Below are 25,830 nucleotides of genomic sequence, written 5' to 3'. Positions count from 1 at the left end.
ATCTTTCAACATCTATTCTCCCTGTCTTCTTACTAGGTAAATGGTAAACTTGATTTTTGGCTGAGTACCTGGTTACTCAGTACATGTTTTTCAGCTTTCTGACAGGTAAGTGTTTTCAGAAAAGTATGTTTTAGTACTAAGAGGGAGGCAGAAGTGAGAAATACAATAACTACAAAATGTCCTTAAAAGAAAAACATGTGCTGCTGGTATTACTGGTAGATGCCTATAATCCCAGCTACTTGGAAGGCTGAGGCAGAAGAATTGCAAGTTTGAGTCTAGCCTCAGCAACTTAGAACCTACCTCAAAATAAAAATAAAAAGGGCTCAGGGCTGTAGCCCAGTGATAAAGTGCTCCAGGGTTCAATCCTCAGTATGACAACAAACAAACAAACAAACAAACACACACACACATAAATAAAATTTTAAAAAGAAAACAATAAAGTTGTGCTCTTTTTATTTTTTTCTTTGATTCCTGCTGATGGGAATGTGACATGGCTGTAAGTGGAGCTGCTTCCACTTGGACCATTGATGGAATTACGGTTACCAGGGTGCCATAACGGCAGGCTAGAAGTAAACCAAGGGAAAATCTGGATAAATCCTGTAGTTTCACTTGATTTTAGTTGTTTTTAATCTCGATTTTAAATGTCACAGCTAGCAAAACACTCTCATTAGCCTTGCTATAAATGGAGGAAACAACTTTTTTGACACGAGGACATTTTAAAATTGCTCAGGCTGGTCTTGAACTCACAAGACTTCTACCTAGAGCCTCATGAGTTGCTGAGATTATACACCTGTACCACCAAGCTAGGCAGCTATATACAGATAGTAACAGTTACCTAAATTGTTTTTCAGGAATGTGGAAGGAGCTCAAAGCATTTGAATTCACCGAAACCTTCACTTGGGCCTGCACAAGTATCTGATGGGTGATGTCAGGGGGCCAAATGCCACCCTCCAAGCATGTAATATTGCCTCCTACAAAGAGCCATGAAGGGGCTGGGGATGTGGCTCAAGCGGTAGCGCGTTCGCCTGGCATGCGTGCGGCCCGGGTTCAATCCTCAGCACCACATACAAACAAAGATGTATCCGCCAATAACTAAAAAATAAATATTAAAATTCTCTCTCTCTCTCTCCCCTCTCTCACTCTCTCTTTAAAAAAAAAAAAAAGAGCCATGAGGTTTGAGCAATTATGCACAAACCACAGATTACTTCATTTTTCCTTACCTCCAATCACCTTTTCCTATGTCTTAGACAACCCTGCTTCTTTGTCACATAAGTGCTGCCAAACCCTATTCTCAGGGAGGTGGATTTGAGATTTGCTCTCCCATTTCCACATACTTTACTGCCTTCTAAATAAATTCTTTTTCGTTTGCAAAATTTGCTTTGGTGATTGGCATATTGCAAGTATGTTGGCAAAACAGGCTTGGTTTGGTAAAAGAAGCAACCCAGATATCTGACACTATAGCAGCCTAGTACTTGCATTCAAAAGCATTTCAAAGCCTCCAAGCTGCTTTTGGATGAGAAAAACAAACTTTCATTTTTCTTTCTGTGGCATTGGGATTGAATCCAGGGACACTTTACCACTGAGCTATATCCCTAGTCCTTTTTTTTTTTTTTTTAAAGACAAAGTCTTGTTAAATTGCCCAGGCTAGCCTCAAACTTCCCGATCTTCCTGCCTCAGCCTCCCTAGTTGCTAGGATTACTGGTGTGTACTGTTTCACTTCTATCTTAATTTCCTGTTATTTTGGACTTGATGTCACTTGAGGCTTAAACCAATTTGAACTGACAAAAGTAGTCATCCAAAAGTTATAGTTGTACAGAAAGGAATGTCACTGGATAAGGGCAGCAAAACTTAGTGGCAAAGGGGGGCTTAAATCCAGTCTTCCCTCTTTTTTCCCAAGCTTTACACTATGCTGTATTGACCACAAGTTTGCTATACCTATGGCTCTGTAGGAGAGCACATTTTTTCCACAATCTAGACTTTAGAGCAGCATTTCTCAAAACATCTTCTACAGACTCTTGGAGGCATGGGACTTGGCTTTAGTTAGTTTCTATCTAGGAATTTTGTACTTTGAAAAGTTAGGAGGCTGGAAAAATTGCTGTCATAGGAGGATTGCCTAACATGCAGTAGGACCCTGGGTTTGAGTATTAAGTTAAACAGATTTATATTTTAGGTTAGTTAGCACTCTGTTCAGCAAGTTCAAAACTCATTGTTTGGAAGAAAGGTCCCAAGGAAAGAGTTTGTTGAGGGGCAGGAGTGAAAGAGAACAGAAGCTCATTAGAACATTATATAATTAGGCAGTATTTTGCAGCAGCTAGATACAATTTCTGGAGCTCAATTTACTGTTCAAATCATGGCTCTCACAATGACTAAGTAGCTGTGGTTTTGGGGGGGTTTATTTCTTTATTTCTTAACCTCACTGTGTGACAGTTTTTATAATACCAATTAACACACAAGAAGCTGTGAGGACTTAAATGATTATTATAGTGCCTGACTTAATAATGAACATTCAATAAATGAAAGCTATTACTATCATTCTGGGAATCACTTAGCAAGGAAGCAGGAACTAGCTGTACATAGCCATAATTTGTAGAAAGTTTACTTTGTGCTAGGAATTGTACATATAAGACCTTATTTTATTCACGAAGAAGCTAAAGTTAGGTTTAGTGATTTTCCCAAGATTATAAACTAATTTTGCCAGGCAGAATTTAAACTTCAATTGGATCCCAGAGACATGCTTCTATGAAAATTAAGAATCAGAGCCTGTAAGTTTTCATGTGTCCTTGTTTATTACTTTTTAACTCCCCACCTCAGAGTACATATCAGCAAATTCTTTAAAACTTAAAAGGTTTGTATTCGAGTGGAATATAAATTGAAGAGTCCTGAATACAACAGAGGGTGAGGTGAGTCTTGGGAATTCAAGGATGCTCAACACAGGACCTGTGGCATAGGACCTGTGGAGGAGCAAGGGCAGCAGGCAGACCAGTCCTTAACATATGCTTCTTAATGAGTGAGGAAAAGCGACCTCTCAAATTTCAGTTCTGTTATTCAGTGCTTCTAAAATAGTGTTCACAGTAAACCACAAAGTTAATTCTTAGATTCAGCAATTTTATACTTTTAAAATTAGCCCTTAAATTGAATGACTTTGAAGAATACAAAGGATTTGGCTATTTATAAAGTACTTCCTTACATGGAGTCCACTCTACGCTAATAAGGCTAGGGACCTTTGTTTTTATTGCAAAGATATTCCAATAAAATTGTCAAAATGTTGCAAATGGGCTTTCTTTGGTTTTGCCAACATGTAAAAAAGTAACTTTACCAATTTCAATTGGAAACTTAGCTCGGGTAGGGGAGATTACTGTTGCACTAAGTTATTCCTATGATGTTCCAGGGGTTTGGAGATGGAGAACTCCGCCGGTCCCTTCTGTTATTTGCGGATCCCTCACCCAGTCACTTTCGCCGCACGTGCTGACTTGTGGGGACAGCCCAGCAATTCCGTCGCGAGGGCGGCTGAGTCACCCAGTCGCCCACGCGGCGTAGAAAGGCCTCCGGAGCTCCATCAAGACCCGGCCACCGAAGCTGGGCGCCGCCGCTCCGCTGCTCCCGACCTCAGCCACCAGGAAGGCGCCGCCAGTCCCCGCGTCTGGGGCCGGGCTCCACTTTCCCCTCCAGCGGAGGCCTCCGACGCCAGCCTTCTTCCTGCTCAGAGTGAGATGGGATCTGGCTCTGGCCACCCTCCCTCTGCAGCCTCAGAGAAAGGAAACCACCAGCCCAACCCTGGCAGGTTCGCAATAGGGCCACTCTGGCGCGCCCTCCGAAGCGCATGCGTCAGCCACCAGCCCGCGGGTCCTGTCTCCAGTGACGTGGCGATGCGGAGGCGGAGCCAAGGTCCATAGCGGGAGGGTGGGGGAGGAAAAGCGAGGTGAGCGCGGACGTCAGAGTGGAGAGCGGAAGGTCAGGGAGGCTCGGAGCGGAAGTGAGACTAGGGAGTCTGTCCGCCATTGTGGACCCGAGAAGCGGAGAGCGAGAGGGGAAGAGGAGCGTGCAAGCGTAAAAGACGGGCCCCTTCCGCTGACTGCCGAGCGCGAGGCCCTCTTCGTGGTTTCTCAGCGAGCGGCTGCAGCTGCGACGGCTGAAACAATCATTCGCCGAGGGCGACAACTAACTGCTGTGAGTGCACGGGGAGAGGCCCAGGCGGCGGCGGCGGCGGCAGCGGCAGCGGCGGCGGCGGCGGCGGCGGCGGCGGCGGCGGCGGCGGCGGCTCCTCTCGGGTTGCGGTGAAGAATGTCAGCCACTAGCGTGGATCAGGTGAGGAGCAGAGGCCCCAGCCTCGGCGAAGGCCTGAGCCCCAGAGCTCCACCCTCGCGTGGGGCCCCGGCTCCTCCCCGTCGCCGCTGGCCCCATAACGGTGCCCGGGGCGCAAGTTGCTGCGGTCCTGCCTTTCGGGCCGGGGCGTTGCGACCTGGCCCCGGAGCCTGCGGCCCGGGCGGACGGGCGGGCGCGCTGCCGCGGGAGGACAGGGAGGACCGCTCGCAGGGGCCTGAGGATGCAATCCGAGGGCGGCAGACGTGGGGCTGAGAGAGGCGAGCTCTGGGAGACGGATTCCGTGTGGCGGGTGGGAGGTTTAAGGCTGGGGGTGGTAGGGAAATTGGTGGCTGTGGAGGGAGGATATGGTGGGTTTGCTCCTACGCGGCATGTTTAAAATAACTTATCTTTGATAATGTTTTTGATTAACACACTTTTCTTTCTTCCTTTTTCTTCTCTTTACCACACCTTTCATCTTGTTACACAGAGACCTAAAGGGCAAGGCAATAAAGGTGAGTTTGGATTATTTTTTTTTCTCATTAATGCTATCTTGATGTTACTTTTAAACTGTGCAGGGGGTTGTTTTTGTTTTCAGTATAGGATTAGAGAAGCATTCATCACAACTAAGGCATCCCAAACTTTGGTAGTTCTTTGCAGCCACTTTTGCAGAAACCAGAATACTACAAGAAACAGCTTTCTTAGTTGTATTTCAGTTAAAGCAGGTATTATTTTGAACGTACTGGTATTTCTTTAGTTCCCCACTTTATTTGTGTTAATGTAACTTTTGCTACAAAAATTCCACCCATGCATAAAGTTAAGTATATTTTCAGAGTGGACATTTTGTTTGGTAAATCTGGATTATGTGAAATATGCAATTCACATAGTATTCTATGTCACATTAATGAAAATCGTACTGTTAATCACTCTGATTCTGTTTGAAGTCAATTGCAATGAGACATCAACCCGAGAGAACTCATAATTGAACAGGCATGTAAACTTGCTATATAGTTGGGATTGCAAGGTGTGATTCAGTCTTATTTTATAAAGGACTGAGAAGGAAATAATTTGTGAGGTTTCTGCTAGGATTATGAGATTTACTCTTTAGTTAATAGTACCATTGAAAATAAAGTAAGTTTATTTTGTATTAATATGGAACAATGTAGTCAGCTGACTGAAACATTATGACATTAATCATGTGACTTTAGTAAGTATAGAACAATAACAGCTTTCTTGGTATAGTGCCAATTAAATAACATTAGAGTGGATTATATATTTATAACATTTTGTAACAGGACTTAAAATTACACTAAATAGAATTATACTTCCTGTTTTTTTATTTTAGTAACAAAGTATTAGGAAACAAGATCTGTAATAGCCTTTTTAGATGTAAGTTCAATGTTTTTATTGTTGCTCTTTCAATTCTTGGGGTTTTTTTTTTGCTATGGTAACTCTGATTAATTTGAAAAGGAATGAGTTCTGTATACACAAATTAGTTAATTTCCCTTATGTTGTAGTTTATGTAAGAATTTTTCCATACTAGTTGTATGGCACTTTTAGGTAACAAATTTATTACTTTATTTTAATTAAAAGATTTTTTTTAATATTTAGAAATTTTAATTTTTGAATTTTTTTTAGAATTATTTTCAGTGTTATAAGAATAAACCTCAGATTTAGGTAGTGTTCATTTTAAATGATTTTTTTACAAATATGTAAAAATTTTAAAAAGGAATGATCCATTAATTTCTTTTCTTTGCTAGTCTGCCCATTAGGAGGTATATAGACTTGGAGATGTGAAATCTGTGGTCATTATTGCCTAGAGTAAATTATTTTATCCTAGATCTGTGGGGAGGTGGCACTTTGCAAGGCTATTTGAAATGCTAAGTGTTTTGTGTTACCTGCTTTAAGGTAAGTACACAAGTTCTATGAAGTACTTCACTTGTTTGCTAAAACAAAATAGATCTTAGAGCATTGTAAGATAGTAGTATGTTACTGTATGATTATTTATGACAAGATTATTTTACATAGGCATCGCCTGGTGACATCTTGATAAAAATGATCTATAAACTACTTTACATACTGGATAAATATTTTTTGGATGTTTAAAAAACTTAATCCATCAGTATTACTTCTAATTGTGTAATTAGATGCACATACAGACTGTTTATTTGGGTAGTTCCTTATTCCAGAAGATTTTCTTTTCATCTTTTTGATCAGTTCATAAATTTCACCAAAGGGTAGGGTGATGGACTGGTATTTCTTGAAGTCCTGAGTTCTGATTTGTAGCTGTTGACTTGCCAAGTGAGCTTGAATATATTACACCTTCTTGTCACAGTTTCCCTCTATAAAATAAAAATAATAGCTGTAACCATAAATTCTATTGTTATGAGGATTGTTATAATTACAATAGTTTATTGCTTTTAGTAGATATTGCATTTGCTGGATTTCTTTTTACCTCCTAAAGGAAGGCTCCATTCTGGAGTCTTGACAGGAAGGGTAAAAAAAAAGCTACTGGCCTAAAAGTACTGGTAATCATTTAAATTGCTTTAAAATGGTAGATGTTACAAGTGCACAAGTAAAACATATATACATGTATTTTTTTTTTTTTTTTTTTTGCCTTTTCTTACAAAACCAAGTCAGCACCACCAATTGAACTGATAGGAGTAGCTGTGTGTACTTGAGACTCTTCTGCTTTAGCTATCTTGATTTTCAAACTGCTGAAATTATTTTATAATAATTCTGTTTACTATTGTTAAGCTGAAAGTATAGCTATTTTCTCTGAACTATAACATTAATATTCTAAGAATCTGGGTAGTAATCTTGAATTCCATACTTTTAGCAAGCTTATGAAAAAATATGCTCCTGAGAAGTTGGTGTCAGTTAAAGTTTAAAATCATAATCAGTTAAAGTTTAAAAGCATAATCCTTTTTAATTGACTTAATATAATTTCAGAGATGCTATATTTCTTTTCTGATTTATTTACAGTTGATATTTCTTAGCCTAATAACCAGCTTTAGTGTTTTGATTTTCTTCTAAGTGTTTTTCTGTATGTTCTTAATGACTTAATGTACTAAAGGATAAAATGCAGTTCTATTATCAGACCCTTTGTTAAGGGAATAATGCTTTTGAAGTATATTAAATAATTCTAAATTTGTTTATAAGTTTTGAATTCTTTGTTAATTAATAGATTGTCCCTGTGTGAAATGTCAAATCTCTTTATTATGCTTGGCCAAAGAAATACCAAAGGATAATTGAAATTTAAGGATAATTACTTGCCTATTGGTCCATAATTTAATACTGACTTTATTTTACTAAGTAGATTTTTTGCTTGCTAGAGTAAAGATGTGCTCTGCCTTTACTTGGGAGCACTATGGATGGAAGTGTCAGATGCCATCTTAGGCCTTGCTGTTTCTTTTCTCCTGTTCCTTTAATATATAAATAAGCAAGTATATGGAAAATAACTTATTTTCTTCCTCTCCTTCCAAAGGAGAGACATGTACATCATTTCATACAACTTCAATTTAAAAGAATAGGTTGAATTTGGCTAAGTCTTAATGTTTTAGAAAAGTAGTGGAAAACGCCTTATATTTTGGCAATATGGTGTTGTATCCCCTCCCCGTTTTCCCCAGAAATGATTTCAGAGCATTTTAAAATCATTTTAGGCTTCATTTTATCATTAATCCTCACAACATTCCTATAAGGAGATAGAGGGTATATGGTATTGTCGCTGTTTTTGTAGGTGGGAAAACATGATGCACACATCTGTTGACTTTCCTAACTTGATGTAGTCAGGACCAGAGCAAAGAATCACCTGGCTTCTAAGGCCCATGTTCTATCTTGATTTGACTCTGCTTCATAGAGCAGAGGAAACAGGCGAAGAATCATGTAAGTCATCTGTTCTTTTTTCCCCTGAAGAACTTTAACAGACTATGGACGTGGTTTGGATTTCATTACTATTTAATGGCTTTCAGTCTCCAAGACATTAGAGTGTCATTAAGTAATGTACAAATACTACAGTCTTTATAATAGACAGTTGAAGTTTTAAATGAAAGATATGCTTACTTTCAAGGGTCAGTTTCCTATTTGTAGTCTAAAGCAAATTGCTTATCACTGTATGTAAATACTCTGAGTTAAATATCTTTCCTTTAGCTTGACTTACTTTGTATAATTTTTAAGAATATTTTATACATGTTCAAATGATTTAAAAATAACAAAGATTGTATTTACTTCGTGTATGTGAATTCTACGTTTTCAGAATTAGAAGAATTAGAATAGAAGAAATGAAGAAAAATAGTATAATATATATTCAGATAAATTTTATGTACTTTTTTAACTTTGCTAGCAGTATGAACTAGATATCTGAGAATCTAATTGGTACAAGAGGTAGGTGTAATTTCAAAATGATTAGCTGTTTTAAATATTTGCTACTATGTACAAATGTAATACTTCAGTAGTGAGGATTTTTTATTTTCAAGAAGTAAAAGAACATGTATGAAAAAGCCAGTGGTAAAGATAGGTATGTCAGAATCTTTTGGACTAAAATGATTAGCCTGCCCTTAAAATGGCACTAGATAAAGCCTGAAAGCCCTCCTCTTTATTTTTGTTATTAATGACTACTATGTATTTAATTTTGTGGGGCGTATTTAGCTTAACCCTAGCTAGTTCAGATGTAGTCCTTATCAAATATTTATACAACCTCAGTGAAGTTAGAATTAAGATGACCTACAGGTTTTTCTTGTGGCTTCTGAGGAGTAAAAACAACATCATAAGAATTCTTCTTAGAAGGCTTTACAGAGTAGCATTGTCTCTGAGTGGTCAGTGCTTCTCAAGCCACTCTTAACTCATACTATCTTAGGTGATGTGAACTCATGGCAAAATTAGAAATAATGAAAATGTTAATGATATTATAAAGGAACACACATTGTAATCCCAACACCCCCATATTCATTTGTAATGCTTTGTGACATCTTCAGATAAGAGTTTTTTGTTTTGTTTTGTGTTTTTTTTCCCTTATAAGAAATAAAATGATAGCTCTCAAACTTTCAACTTTTTTTGTGTTTCAGTAGTATATTTACACATTGTTAAGACACCAAGTTTTCGCCTACTAACACTTCTGTTTTCATGGTTCTAAAGTCTAGTCCTTTTGGGATCTTATAATATTTAATGTAATAATATCTAAGATTATTGAACACTGTCATTTAACACTCAAGTGAGATGAGGTGTAGGGACTAGGAATAACCTCCTGGAACAGGGTAGTAGTCATCAATGGGTTATAGAGGATAAGTTACTACTGGAGATCTTTTGTCTCCTGAGTGGATAACTTGGAATTCAAATCTAGGACTTTCTTTTACATTCTGTGCTCAAACGCAGTCTGACATAGCATCCAGAGAATAACTTGAGTCTTATGGAAATGACTTCTGAAGAAATAATCTGTTATTCTCTGACTTGTTTTCTTAAGTGTTTGAAGATTTATCATGGTTATCTTTGGTATCTCAGTTGTATTTCTACTTCCATGTGAAAGTCTTCATATTTTTTATTTATTTTTGGTTCTGGGGATTAAACCCAGGACTTAAGTGCATGCTCAGCACATGTTCTGCCACTAAGCTCCAGTCAGTCTTCATATTTTTCTGGTTTAGAATGAAGGCTCTTTTTATTTAATTTTCAATTATGTTTATTCATTGTGATATTGTTTCAAGTAAACTTTAGCCACTTTCTTTAAAGATATTTAAGTCATTTTCTGGAACATTAGATTAAAAAAAAAGGTTGTATTGTTCTTTATTTACCTTTATTGAAATAATAGATTTTTAACAAAGGGAACATTCAGAAATCTCTGTTGTATATAATACTGCTTGGAATAGTTACTTTAGATTCAAGAATAGTATTTGAGAACCCTTTCCAATAGTATTTGAGAACACCACACCACAGAATTGATGAAGGTTTGGTAAGGGGAAGTGTGTGTGTGTGTGTGTGTGTGTGTGTTAAAAATATGTATGGTTTGTATTCATAATAATCTTGGGCTTATTTATCACAAGATTTCTAAGATTTTTGTGGCACATAGATATTTGTGTCTAAAATAAAGCTTATCCTTAAGAGGGTTCTTAAATGAAAAGAACAAAGAACTCAAGATTACTTCTTCTGAGTTGGTTTGAAAAATATGTAAAATTTTAGGTGTGCTGTGAGTTTCATAAAGATGATTGCAACACTTCTAATACAAGTATGTTTTTTAGTTTCAGTACAAAACGGTTCGATTCATCAAAAAGATGCTGTAAATGATGATGATTTTGAGCCATACTTAAGTAGCCAGACAAATCAGGTAAGTCTTTTGACAGAAGTAGTTGAGGAAGTTAAACATTTTTAGTATTAACTGAATTTTGAGCTAGATATTTTAACTGAAAAAGACTAACTGTAGCATGAATGAATTCATCTGGGGTGCCTGCATGAAATGAATAACAGTTGCAGGTTTTTGCACAGGAGAGTTTTCCTTTAGAGATTATAGGTAGCTGAAAGTAGGTAATGGAATACATATAAAATAAATATTTAAAGTTGAACCTTTCTTCTTACATAATAAAGTTAGGGTTTTTTGAGTGTGGAAATGATTTTAATTTCTAATATCACTGCCATATCTATGTAATTAAAGCAAATAAGAAGACCTAGTTGCTAGAAATTTTTATGTGGAGGGGGTCTTAGTTGTATGTGATACTTTTGACTAAATGTAGGATTTTCTTTTTTATAATGATTCCAATTTGAATTTCATTGATAATCACTGCAAGTTATAATATTACCTGGAAACATTAAGGGATAAGATTGAGGACTTTGTAAACACTTCTGTATTGTGGATATGAAAATTCAGTCAGATTATTAGATCATTAGTAATTGGTAGTTTTTTTTGGGGGGGGTGTATGTGTTGTTTTTTTTTTTTTGTGTGTGTGTGTGTGTGCACGCGCGTGCGCTTGGGATTGAACCCGGAGCTTTGCACATGGTACGCATGTGCCCACCACTGATTCGCATGGGTTTGTATATAGGAATAACTTAAACATTGAAAAACAACAAAATAAAGACATTTAATATCTTTGTACTATTTCCGTAAACCATTTCTGCTATTAAAAGTGTGTCACTGCTAGAAACAGATTTTAAAAATAAATTTTCTGTATCAATTTCATCAGGTCTCCACAGTAAATCTACTTTTATTTTCCTTAAAAAAGATACATGGAAAATGTACTCCAAAGTTGTTAACCTAGAGTTTTAAAACTGTGAAAGAATTAGGAACCAGATATTATTGTGGAATTTAACAATAAAGTTGTAGAGAAAATTTGAAAACAAATTCTACATTTGTAGAATGTAGAATTACTTTTAGAACTGGGAAGGATGTGGCTTGTTCAACCTGATTTTCCTCTTGATGATTTCTGCTTGGAGCGAATCAGTAAAGGCGAAAGAATAAAAACTGGGAGTAAAAAATTGATTTCAGATTTATGTAATCTAACTATGATCTCAATGCCAACTTTTCTACCTAAGGAATTATGAAGGAACATATCATGCAAAGTTGGAGAAGATCGTGGTTGTGAGATGTGTTATAAGTTTTAAGTAATTTTTGTTGTAGTTTGACTAACATATTACTCTCAGTTAACATCAATCCTGGCACTGTTTCCAACCTTTTTGAGGAATTCTAATGTTACACAAGGTATAGTACATGTTTTAAAAAGGTGTCTATCATCAGATAAACTTAGGAAACTTATTGGGCTAAACAATTCAACTTTTTTTTGCTATTTGATTTCATAGCTTATATACTAAAGTATAAAATGAGGATATAGTAACATGAAGCTCCTTTTACTGGTTCATACCCCCCACCCCCTTTTTTTTGGTGCTGGGTATTGAGCTCAAGGCCTCTCATGATAGGCAAGTGCTCTACCACTGAGCTACATTCTCAGTCCTTTTTTAAAAATTTTACTTTGAGACAGGTGTTGCTAGATTTGCCCAGGCTGCCTTCAAATTTGCAATGCTTCTTTCTCAGCTTTTCAAGTAGCCGGAATTATAGGTATGCACTACCTTGCCTGGCTCAAATTCTGTTTTTAAGGAAATTTAGTGAACTGTATAAGTTTGGGAATTATTACCTGAAAAAATCATATTATTTTAATTGATTATGTACCTTAAAATTATTCATTATTTGTCACAATGACTTAGAACAGTTTTTGTTACAGGAAGTTTTTGTCACAGGGTGTTTTGGTGTTCTACAGAGGCACTTCAGGGTGCCTAAGGGATGCCAGGCGAGGTTTCCTGGATCCTACCTGCCTGGCAACCGGATCTTTACTTTGGGGCATTTTATCTATTTTTGCAAAATTTGTAAAAGATGTTTGGAAAAAAGTGTTAGAAAGTCATTATTTTAAAAAATTTGTGCTGAGGATTGAAACTAGGGCCTTGTACATGCCAAGCAGAAGCCCTACCACTGAGCTATAATGATTATTCCCACCGAAACTCGTTTTTTTTTTTTTTTTGTTAAAGACATTTGTGTTAGTAAAGTTAAATGAATTATTCATCTGCATTTTTGCTTCTCATGTTGGGTCAAAAATATTTATAAAAGATTTGTTTTAATGCAATATATAAATGGAAAGATTAAAATTTTTATGTTTATTATTTCAACTTGCAATACTGGAATCAACATGTTTATGTCCTATTTGAAGGGAAATTTTAAAGTGTGATTCCACTGAGGCTGTGTGTTGCCTCTCCTTGCTAGTACTGAACAGGTTTTCAGCAGTTGTCTTTCCATGGTACTATAAATAATTATTCCTAATAAGGCACATATTTACATTTTAAAGATTGCTAACTATAGAATGTTGGAAACTGATTTCTTAAGAGAAAAATTAAAAATTATCAGAAATATTAAAGGTAAGTTACACAAGAACTTATTGTTACATAGCTAAAATGTATAAATTAAGAAATGCAACTTTTAAAGAATATTTTCAGAGAATACTGAAAACTGGATTTACTTATAAAATGTCCGAAGTAATTATTGGTGTACTTTAAAGTTATAAAGTATTTAATAAGATTCTTGTTTACCAACCTAACTGAAGTAATTGTTTGAAAAAAATTTAGCATATACACATTGTACTATTAAGATTAAATTCACTTTATCTAATTTTAAAATTATAAATAATGAAATTAATCTTGGTGGAAAGGTGTTTAAGATTTGGGGCTCATGGTTTAAATTGTTTATATTTAGATCTAATTCATATCAAACCTAGGGATGGGTTAGAATAAGTTGTTGGCCTTTGTATTCCTATGGCAGTGTTTTTCTATTTTATAGTCTTACTGTTCTCTTTGGTTTTTTGTTGTGCTGAAGGTTGAACTCGGGGCCTCAGCAAGCCCAGTGTTCAGCTATACCTCCAGCCACCATAGTGTTTAGTAATATTTAATTTCTTAGGGAATATTTGATTATTTTATAAATTAAAAAGTAAATATCTTTCAGATCTTAAAATTAATTCTCTACAGTTCCTCAGAAAAAATGATGATTAAGTTGATTTGAAAATTTATATTTCAGGGTCATTGTTAAAAGATACCATATAATTTGTGTATACAAATTTGTCAAATAAATTAGAAGACTGAAGTTTGGGGAAATAATTCAAACTGTGTTTATCAGAGAAGTGTCAAGAATTTTTAAAATATAGTATTTGAATTTTATTTTCTGTTTTGCCATCACTGATCTTTGTTAAGATTTTTCTTATCTGCGTTGCAGAATGATTTCTTTATTGGTAGTTTTTCTTAATCCATTATATCCACATGGGGGATATCTATAAAAGCTTGAATTTGGCAGCAAATATGCCATGGGTAATTTTGAAATAAATATTAATGTTTTTAGAGTTATACTCTTTTGAGAAAGGCAATAGATGAATGATTAGTGATAATATTATTAGTGATATAGTTAGTATTAACAGTGAAGGTAAATTATATGATTAGCTCTAGATTGCTTTCCAACCTCTTTTAATGCACTGGTTTAATTTTTTTGAAATATTTGCAGAATTGAAAATGAGGGACTTACTGGGTTAAAATCCAAGTCTGATTGTGGTATACTGTCAATAAGAAATTACCACAAAATGTCTGTAATCACATTCAGAAGAGGCTGAAGCAGGAATATCAGAAGTTGGAGACTAGCCATTGCAATTTAATGAGACCCTATCTTAAAATGAAAAACTGGTTAGGGATTGTAGCACATTTGGTAGAGTGCTTGCTTAACATGTGTCCTGGATTCTACTCTAATACTGCAATAAAAATCAAAATTTCTACACCTTTTACAACAGTGGATGCATCTGTTATATAAGTGCTTTTAAAATGACTCCAGGTTTTTTTTTGTTTTGTTTTTTTAATCCTGTACAGCTTTTGTCAACTTTCTCTGTCTTAACTTGGGGAGATAGTTCTTATATTTTCTGAATATTTCTTTTATCATCTTAATTTTTGTATAAAATTTCCTTCGTGTAATCTTTTCTAATTTTCCAGTTTCTTGCTTCCTCCTATTTGTATTATAGTAGTTTCTTTTGCTTCCTTTATGCTTCAGTTATAGTACTATCACATTGTAAGGTAAATGTCTTCCCCACTATACCTCTGAAGTGCTCTGGGTTGGGGACTGTATTCTTCATGTTTTTATTCCCAGTGATGGGCATGATATCTGGCACAAAGTAGGTATTCATTAAGTATTTATTAAATGAAGGAATAGATTAGGTTATCTGATAGAGTTAGAGAAAGAAGAATTATGGCTGATGAAATATTCAGATTTTATTATATAACACATTTTTTTATGACATCCTTATGATTAGATATGCATTAATTACACTTTTGAAAAGTGCAATAGCACAGGAAAATGCATACAAGCATTAAAAATATGCTGAATGTTACTTAACTTTTTATTGTTACTTTAGAAGTCAGGAGTTGGGTTTGTTTTGTTTTGTTTTATTTTGTTTTTTTTGAAACAATGTGTGTGTGTGTTAGGGAGACCACAAATTTCTGTTCCTCTCTTCTCAGCTTCCCTAATATCTGGATTACCCAGCTCTGCTTAGTTTTTTAATGCCAAATGTTTTTCAGTTTTCTCTGTGCATGGAGTGATTTCTGGTTAATAATACCTTAACCATTTTTTATTGAACTTTTAAGATACACAGTGTTTCTAGGATGTTTGGATATCATGAAGTAAAAAAGGATATTAAGTTATAATTGAAAGACTCATTTTTAATTAAGATAAAATTGAGTTGAAATGTACCATAGTATATTAGTTATATTTACCACACTGCATAATAGAACTTTAAAAAAACCAATATATTTATCCTGAGTTTTATAACCTTTGACACCATCTCCCCCACTGTCCTCGTCACTACCATTCTACTCTTTGCTTCTATAATTTGGTTGTTTTAAATTGTAAATATAAGTAAGAATATGTGCTATTTGTCTTCCTATGCCTGAATTATTTCATTTAGCTTTTAAGGTTCTCAAAATCCATTTGTATTTTTGCAAATTTTTTTTTTTTAAATTCTGAGCATTGTGTGTATATACCACATTTTCTTTTTCCATTCAACCGTTGATGAACACTTATATTGATTGTCTATCTTGGCTTTATGAGTAGTATTGCAGTAAACATTGGATTGTAGACATCTCTTCAGCATATTGATTTAAAATCAGATTGCAGAATCTCTGTATTTTTTTTAATGAGATGAGAAAACAGTTCAGAGCCTAAGTAACTTGGCTCCTTTCATATAGGTGCTAAGTATCTGGACTGGGAATAAAACCTAGATACTTCACAGGCCTCTCTCGAACCTGCTAATCAGATAGCTTTTCTAGATTGTACTTCATTTTTATAGGTAGAGGAGTTTTTAGATAAAGGAGTTTATGGATCTGTTCTCATAGTATGTTTATTCATACCCAGTGATTATTGTGCCTTTTTATTTTTATTTTTTTTAAATTTTGATATAGGGGTCTTATTCTGTTGCCAAAGCTGGCTTCCAACTTTTAGACTCAAGGGAGATTACTTCCTTAGCCTCCTCAGCCTCCTCAGTGCTAAGAATATAAGCATGTACCACCATCTCCTGCTTATTATTATCATTTTCATATTAACATGTTACTGTTGTTTTCCCCTTCTAATTAGTTCTTTGCATATAGGGGTCATACAAAGCATTTCACATCACTATGTTTAAAGGTAGTATTTCTTTAAAGAAAAAAAAATAAGATTTTGCTATTACTGAAAAATTTCCATATCATGAATAGACTAGTTTAAGCAGACTGCATATAAATCCCTAAATTGATTACATATATCATTACAATTAACTTTGAGATAAAAAGATGGAACTAAGTTATGAATTGTTTTACATCATCAGGGAGTACAGATTTTGTTCCTCTTTACTACTGAGATAATTGAAATTAACTTAAAATTCCATTTAGCTGTCAATTTAAAATGTGCCTTAAATTTATCAAAATATTAATTTATAATAAGTTATGATTGAAGCCCTACTGAAATTTTCTTTCTCATTTTTAAAATTTTAGGGTGCTGGGATTGAACCCTGGGTCTTATGCATGTTAGGCAAGTGCTGTTACTACTGAGCTACATCCCCAGCCACTGTGACTGTGTTCTTAGTTGTTCTTAGAACCAAAACCAGAGCCTTGAGATTGCTTGAATTACTGTCATAGATCTAGAAGAAAAAAAAAATCTCAGCACAAACTCCTGAAAGAATTGGAAAACAAATGGATTAACAGGAGAAAAGTGACCATTTATGCGGTACATTTGAGGACTCTAGGTGTAGAGCAACACTTGGAACCCTTGGTTAAACTTTTTGGTTTTTTTAATTGCAATGATTTCCCTATCAGTATTAGTACCTTTATTTTTAGCAGACATTTTAGTAATCAGATTACAAATACATCTGTGTGTCTGTAAGTGTGTGTGTATTGTTATCATGGTTTCTGAATCTTACTGTTTAAGTTCTTCAGAATTTTATTCTTTAAAAACCATTGTTGGTGTATTAGAGCTTCCCTCAGGCTTCACTTTGTAGGTGTGTTAAATGTGGCAGTTAGGATTTCTTCACTGATATGGACAGAGCTTTAGAATTTGTGTAATTATGTGGTGGTGGTTCCAAAAATGTTCTTAATTTATCTCATACTGATATTTTTCGTGTTCTTTGAGTATATTTTCAGTTATAGGTAATAATTACCCATTCAGTAAAGCTAAAAATTATTCAACTACATTAGTAAATTGTAACATGAGTTATTACAGTTTTGAATACAGTAAAATATATTTAATATGTGGTTTATTTGGAAAATTGCATTGTAATTTTTGTTTTTCTTTAATCAGTAGTAAGGGACGCATTTGGGTTTGTGTCCAAGTTTTACTGGCAATACCCAGTAAATCTTTCAGAATTGTACTTTTCTTTTTTCCTTTTTTGGTGCTGGGGATGGAACTCAGGAACTTGCACTTTCTAGACAAGTGCTCTACCACTGAGCTATATCCCCAGTCCTTATCAGAATTATTAATTTAAATAGAATACGTTTAGATCTAAAGTTAAAATTCAGTTATAACAGAGAATCATTTCAAAAGATAGCCTATTAGCATTGTCATAGACAGTAGATAGTTGGAACAGTTGTGAGGTGTGTCATAGTAACTTATTAGTAATATAATAGCGACTGGGAATGTAACTCAGTAAGAGGGTGGCCCTGGATTCAATCCCAAGCACCAAACAAGCTAATAAACAAAAAAACAAAAGTAGTAATAATAAAATATCTCAGTTTTTAATGATAAGCTATTTTAGTCAGCTTTTTCACTGTTATGACCAAAAGATGTGACAAACAGTGTAGAGTAGGAAAAGTTTACTTGGTGCTTATGGTTTCAGAAGTACTCACTTGCTCTGGGCTGGAGGTGAGGCAGAGGATCAGTCAGAAGGGCATGATGGAGAAAATCAGCTCAGAACATGACAATTAGAAAGCAGAGAGCAGTCCTCACCAGAGATAAATTTATACCTCAAAGACATGCTCCCAGTGACTTACCTCTTCTTGCCTTACCTAGCCTACAGTTATCACCCAGTTAATTCCTATTAGGAGATTAACACACTGATTAGGTTAAGGCAGTCATAGACCAATCATTTCAATTCTGAATGTTCTAGTATTATCTCACATACGAACTTTTGAGCAACACCTCATATCTAAACCATAGCATAAGCCTTTAAAAAAATAACTTAGTAGTTCCAAGTAGTAGCTAAGATATTATTCTCATGCATTACTATCCATAGTAGTAATTAGTTATATTAGGGCTTTGTGCATACACTAGTCAAGTGTTGTACCAATGAGCTATACCCCTGTACCCGAGCCCTTTTAATATATTTGCTTTAGTGGAAAAGCAGCCACATAATAGCCCAAGAATATAAAAGAGAAAAAGGAGGATGAATTTAAGAACTTTATCCCAGAGAATTTATGGTGTTTATATAAACTAAGTGAATCATCAGACTTAATGGTATTGACCCTTGTGAGGAAACATCAATTGCTCTGACTGAATATTAGCTTATTTTTTCAAACCTTTCATAATTACACAAATTCTAAAGCTCTGTCCAACGCTTTAAAATAATAAAACTTAAAGCAGATTAAAAAATTAATCACCATTTTATTTATTTTTTTGACATAACCCATTTATAAGGGAAATCCTTAAGCTATTTTAATTTTCACATGAGCTTATATTGTTTGTGGGGTTTTTTTATTAATAAAATTTGGGATCTTGATTTTTGGCAAATTACTAAATGCATGATTACTTAATATTCAAAAGAGAGGTTGATTTATTTACTTGAAATAGTTCTGGAAAAAATTATGTGAACTTACTCTGAAGTTCTGACCAAGAAATTTGTATTTTCATTCTGTAAAGTGTGGAAAACAGAGCATTAAAAAAAAAAATATATCCATTGCCTCACCCTTAAGAAGCCAAGATAAGGATTTCATTTCTTTCCAAAGTGAACATGACAAAGTGAAACAAAGTTGGATCATACCATAGGCATAATCTTGAATCTTTTTTTTTTTTCAGAATGTGAGCATTTCTCATATTATTTTTTCTTAAGTACAAAATTTAATGGCTGAACTGGATTCTGTCAATGATAAATTGTAATTCTATTTAAAATAGTTTCCAGGTTTATTGAATCCTTATATATAACTCTTTGAACACATCAATAACTTAAAATATAGCTGAGTATAAATGTTAAATCTTGTGTCTGCAAAGTTTTATGAATTAGCTTTTTGTAGAAATTGTCATATTTTAAAATTGTGACAGAAGATCTGACTCTTCAAACAAAAATAATCCCAGTCCTACTCTCAATCCTCCCATGAAATTCCTAAGTTATTTTATAACAAATATTTAAAAATATGAGTACTCATGTAAATTTTTCTGAGATTGGATTTGAAACTTTAATTATGCTTATCTAGAAATTTTCATTGTGTTTATCCAGTGCATCTCTTTTTCATTTATTTAAAACTTTTTGATTTTAACTTTTAGATATCTTTTTTCCCTCCTGTAAAGAGGACATTTCACTACTGATTGTGGTCTTCTGTTTTGCAGAGTAACAGCTATCCACCAATGTCAGATCCATATATGCCTAGTTACTATGCTCCATCCATTGGATTTCCATATTCTCTTGGGGAAGCAGCATGGTCCACGGCTGGAGATCAGCCTATGCCATATCTGACAACCTATGGACAAATGAGTAATGGAGAACATCATTATATACCAGATGGTGTTTTTAGTCAGCCTGGAGCATTAGGAAATACCCCTCCATTTCTTGGTCAACATGGATTTAACTTTTTTCCTGGTAATGCTGATTTCTCTACATGGGGGACAAGTGGATCTCAGGGACAATCAACACAAAGTTCTGCTTATAGCAGCAGTTATGGCTATCCACCTAGTTCTCTTGGGAGAGCTATTACTGATGGACAGGCTGGATTTGGCAATGATACTTTGAGTAAGGTGCCTGGCATTAGCAGTATTGAGCAAGGCATGACTGGACTGAAAATTGGTGGTGACCTGACAGCTGCAGTGACAAAAACTGTAGGTACAGCCTTGAGCAGCAGTGGTATGACTAGCATTGCAACCAATAGTGTACCCCCAGTTAGTAGTGCAGCACCTAAACCAACCTCCTGGGCTGCCATTGCTAGGAAGCCTGCCAAACCTCAACCGAAACTTAAACCCAAGGGCAATGTGGGCATTGGGGGTTCTGCTGTACCACCACCACCTATAAAACACAACATGAATATTGGAACTTGGGATGAAAAGGGGTCAGTGGTAAAGGCTCCACCAACCCAACCAGTTCTGCCTCCTCAAACTATAATCCAGCAGCCTCAGCCATTAATTCAACCGCCACCATTGGTGCAAAGCCAACTGCCTCAGCAGCAGCCTCAGCCACCACAACCACAACAGCAACAAGGACCTCAGCCGCAGGCCCAGCCACACCAAGTGCAGCCTCAGCCACCGCAGCTGCAGAATCGCTGGGTAGCTCCTCGGAACAGGGGAGCGGGCTTCAGCCAGAACAATGGAGTGGGCAGTGAAAACTTTGGTTTAGGTGTTGTACCTGTCAGCGCTTCACCTTCTAGCATAGAAGTGCATCCAGTACTGGAAAAGCTAAAGGCCATAAACAACTATAATCCCAAAGACTTTGATTGGAACCTGAAGAATGGACGTGTGTTTATAATTAAAAGCTACTCTGAGGATGACATACATCGTTCCATTAAGTACTCTATCTGGTGTAGTACTGAGCATGGTAATAAGCGTTTGGATGCAGCCTACCGTTCCCTGAATGGGAAAGGCCCACTCTATTTACTCTTTAGTGTGAATGGCAGTGGACATTTTTGTGGAGTGGCTGAGATGAAGTCTGTTGTGGACTATAATGCATATGCTGGTGTCTGGTCTCAGGATAAATGGAAGGGCAAATTTGAAGTTAAATGGATCTTTGTGAAAGATGTTCCCAATAACCAGTTACGGCACATTCGCTTAGAAAACAATGACAACAAACCAGTAACCAATTCAAGGGACACTCAAGAGGTACCCCTAGAAAAGGCTAAGCAAGTGCTTAAAATAATTGCTACTTTCAAGCATACCACCTCAATCTTCGATGACTTTGCACATTATGAAAAGCGTCAAGAAGAGGAGGAAGCCATGCGTAGGGTAAGAATATAGTAATTTTGGTGTGTGGGTCTTTCTCTTGGGGATGGAGTACATGGATGGGTACCTTTTAGTGACTCTTTGTTTTCTCGCTCCACAGTACTAGGGATTGAACTCAGGGATTCTCTACCACTGAGTTACATCCTCAGCCCTTTTTCATTTTTGAAGTAGGGTCTCTAAGTTGCTTGGACTGGCTTCAAATTTGATATCCTTCTGCCTTAGTCTCCTGAGTAGCTGGGATTACAGGTGTGCACCACTGTACCAGGCTGAGAAAATGGATTTTTTTAAAAAACAACACCAAAGTATTTTTGTAGTTTGTACAGTTGAAGCTCTTGTAACAAAATATGGTGACAGTTTGGCTTTGGGAGGCAGGTTAGATTTGGGAGGATGTGGGCTTCAGAATTAGACTCCATAGCATTTGATTTCTTTTGTTATTCATCTGTGAGACTCAGGAAAACTTGCATTGGAAGACTTTCAGTTGGACATACTGTTAATTCATGTTTGTAACATACTGGCCAGCAGGCTTGGATTGTTTTCTGTCCTGAACTACAGAATAAAATTGGGGTCCTAGTTTTAGGTAGAAAAAGAATGGAGGGATTAGGCAACTAGGAGATTTTTCTGTAGATAGTACATTTAAATTTCTTTTAGAGAGAAGCGGGGTTAAAGTTTGCTCTTCCAGTAAATAGTTTTTACTGTTGTGGAAAAATCTCTTGTGGAAATTAAGATAAAGCAGAAACTTCCTTTAACTATCTGTATGTAAAAGTGTTAGTGATTCAATTCTTTGTGAATTTGTCTTGTGATTTCTTGGTTGTGTGCAGTAGAGGAACCTGCTTCAAATTTTAAACCCAGGTGATTTTTTTAACCCTTGGCGATTCTAATTGCAGTGATTTCTGTGCTGAATTGCCAGAAACTTTTGGAGTGATGCAAATTATTATTTAAGGCTTTGTGGGACTGTTTCCACAAAGGTTAAGATTGCTGAATATAATTTTCTCCTAGTTAAAAGTGGAAAATGAGGAAAATTGGATTCAAAGTTGCTAGTGAGGTTTGAGTTTAGTGTTTAAGTAAATTGTCATCTTGTAACTGCCATTACAAAATAGCGTATCAGGAGAAATGATCTGGAATGTGAAAGGTGGGATGCAGATACAGATTTTATTTTGGGATGTACTTATTTTAAGACTCATTTGAGAAATATAGGCAGAGAAATTTTTTTGACTTAAGCATTTAGAGAGATGTGGGTGTTAGACCTAGGTGTTGTTTTTGTTTTTGTTTTGGTTTTGGGTTGTAAACAGTTGATTCCATGAAAACAGGATGAGATTATTTAGGAGAAAATTTGCATGATAAAGAAATATTTATTAGCTTTATTTTCTTCTACCACTAAGGTGATAGCTTTGTATGTGTTCATGTTTTTATTTTTTAACCTAGTCTGAAAATTTGGTCCTAGTTTTACTATTTTCAGTAATTTAATAGATAGTTGTCACTGGAATGTATATATTTTTTCATACTAAAAATTGATCCCAGAGGTGATCCCTACCCCTTTTGAAATTTTATTACAGGGCAGAATCTCACTAAGTTTTCAAGGCTGGCCTCTAATTTATAATCCCCTGCTTCAGCCTCCCAAGTAGCTGGAAGTACAGACTGGTGCAACTGTGCCTGCCCCATAAATATTTTTTATGACATGTATTATAGTCATGTTATTGTATATATTATACAAATATACACAATAGTGAATTAAACTTTTAATTTTTATATTTCTATTATTCCATTGCTGCCATTCTAACTCATAATTGACATCTTTATTTCAAATCTTATTAAACTTGATTTTTATTAATTATAGAAGCCTGCGACAGGAGAATTATAAGTTCAAGAGTAGCATGGGCAATTTAGCTGAGACCTTGTCTCAAAATGAGTAAAATGATTGGGGATATAGCTAAGTGGTAAAGTGTCCCTTGGTTCTATCCCCAGTACCTCAACAACAACAAGGTCTTTGGCATGATATGTAAACAACAGTTTAGCTGGGTATAGAGTTTTTGGGTCAGTTTTTTTCTTTCAAGATACTAGAGACTTTGCTTCATTGTTTTACATTCTATGGATTTATCACCTTTGGATTGTTTCCAGTTTTGGGGGAATATAAATAAAGCTCCCTTAAGTATTTTTTTACATAGATTTAAAGCTTTTTCTTTCTTGTTTTAAATCATTCAATAAAGTGAAGTTCTTTCGAATCTACAGCTTTCAGTTTTTTACATGTAAATGGATAGAAGCATCACCACATTTGGATACAGAACAGTTCCATCTTCTATGAAAACCTCACTTGTACTATCTTTTTTTACTTAAATCCCTGCCCCATGTCTAACCCCTGGCACCCACTGATCTTGACCCACAAGTTTGTTAGTAGTTTTTCATTTTTGTCAGAATCAGAAAACCCTTCATTACTCTTTGGGCTCTTTTCCTATTAGTTACTGGATCAGAAGGAGGGTCATCAAGATCAAAGTGTAGGTACTTTTACATTTTTTTCTTTAGTTCTTGGTGCCAGTTTCATATGCCTCTGCCACTGTACGTGTGGGAATGGGATAGTCATGCTGTAAGTTGACTTTACTATCACCCTGTGGTTAAAAAGGAAAATCTGTACAATGGCCACACTAAGTAATTGACTTCCCTATATGTTTGAAGCTACTATATTAGGAGTCAGTTTTCCATGATTTTTAACTCATGAGCAAATGAATTATGTCTTTGCCCAATTTTCTTCCTTTTGTTGTTAGCTCTTGTCTAGGCAGAGTTGTAATTTTCTTTTTTGACATGCTTATATTTGTACTAGGGGCTTCCATCATAAATGCTTTCAAATGTTTTTGGCATTTCTGTGATTTTTATGCTCCCTGTCTATTCTAGGACCTCCTTGGCTCTATCACAAAGGACAAATCAGTTGTGTTTTGCTAGAATTTCTTTTTTTCCCCCAACTAAAAGATCTCATCTGTCCTGTATTAAATTCTAATTTCTCAAGGCTTGTGATAAGTAGAGGCCACATTTTCCCAGATGCATATATTCTAGACTTTGGGTAAAGTCAGGTTCTAAAAGAAGACACAGACTCCACTACTTATAAAAGAGATGATTGATAAATTTGATTAGTTAAAAACAATTCCTCAAAAGATGCTTTGAAGGAAGCTTTAAAAATACATCTTTTCTGAAAGTACCAGAAGAAATTTGAATATAACTGCCTGAAAATTAATACTAAGACTATATAAAGATAAAAAAGACAACTCAGTAGAAAAAATGTGCAAAAGGTATGTATACGCATTTAGTGAAAGAGGAAAACAGACATGACTAATGCATATAAACCAATATTCAGTCTTATTGAAAGTTAGAGAAAACAATCTCATTACAACCCCTTAGGCAGCACTATATCCTACTTACCAATTCCAACCAATCTTCTCTCATATCCTCAAACTTTTCCCCACTTCATGTTACAATACCCTTCATGTTACAATGGCCACTGTAGGTTCAATGTAAACAATGTCTACTTTCTTCCCCCCAATTTTCCTAATAAAAATACTGTTCACTCTTAACTGCAGAGGACATTTTTCTGACTGCTATCTATTTTTGCTTCAGGAAACTTAAACCAAGACCTGTTCCTTTTTGATGGTATGCATAGTGACTCAGTAAAACAATTTTATTTCACGAGGGGAAAATGCACTATTGCCATTTTGCCTCATCCCAACCTACATATTTTAATAACTCAGAATAGTCAAAGCCAGTAGCCTTGTCCGCTTAAGAAGTTGCTGCAACAGGAAGTAAAAATGAAATTAGGAAAATCCAATTCATGATTAGAATGAGAAAATATTTTATATCCATTCATTTAGCAAAATTTAAGTGTGACAGTATTGAGTATTGAAAAGATTGTAAATAAACAAGGCCTTACACAATTGCAGATGTGAAGCAGTTTGGTATTTTTTAACAAGTTGAATATTCATGCCTTATAATTCAGCAGTTCTCTTCTGGAATACATATGTAAAGAACCTTTTAGATACCCCAGAAAATATGTATAAGAATGGCAAAATTAATAATTGCAAAAAACTGGAAACAATTCAAATATCCATCTGTAGGAAAATAGCCAGAGACATTGGTGCTACAGCAATATAGTATGGGTGAATTTTTTTCTTCATTCTTCTATTTGGAAATAACTTTAAATTTATCTGGGGAATAATTTATGGAATACTCATCTTTTAATCAGATTTACCTGTTATTGTCATTCTTCCACGTTTGCTTTGTTCTTTTTAAACCATCTGAGTGCCATGTGCAGGGCTCTTTTCTCCAAAACAACAACAACGAAAAACAAAACAAAACAAAACAAAAAAACAGAATTATAGTATGTATTTCCTAAGAATAAGGTT

At 35.4% G+C, this 25,830-nt stretch overlaps 1 protein-coding gene across 3 annotated transcripts in view; it reads left to right on the top strand.

Annotated features, from left to right (window-relative positions):
- Positions 1-3,905: 3,905 nt before the first annotated feature.
- Positions 3,906-25,830, top strand: part of Ythdf3 (YTH N6-methyladenosine RNA binding protein F3) — a 36,232-nt gene continuing 14,307 nt past the window's right edge. Inside the window, exons 1-5 of one of the 3 annotated variants that reach the window (XM_076835593.1) lie at positions 4,262-4,305; positions 4,790-4,814; positions 8,039-8,184; positions 10,527-10,612; positions 19,853-21,451. In XM_076835593.1, the coding sequence (XP_076691708.1) occupies positions 8,127-8,184; positions 10,527-10,612; positions 19,853-21,451 (1,743 nt within the window). In that variant the 5' untranslated portion in view covers positions 4,262-4,305; positions 4,790-4,814; positions 8,039-8,126. Of the gene's footprint in view, positions 4,306-4,789; positions 4,815-6,139; positions 6,208-8,038; positions 8,185-10,526; positions 10,613-19,852; positions 21,452-25,830 lie in introns of those variants that run through there. The other 2 variants (XM_076835594.1, XM_076835595.1) reach the window with 2 other exon arrangements.

This window comes from Callospermophilus lateralis, chromosome 16, assembly GCF_048772815.1.
Source record: "Callospermophilus lateralis isolate mCalLat2 chromosome 16, mCalLat2.hap1, whole genome shotgun sequence".
Taxonomy (NCBI): domain Eukaryota; kingdom Metazoa; phylum Chordata; class Mammalia; order Rodentia; family Sciuridae; genus Callospermophilus; species Callospermophilus lateralis.
The sequence above is the reverse complement of the archived record's forward strand: the minus strand, read 5'-3'. Positions and strand labels throughout refer to the sequence as shown.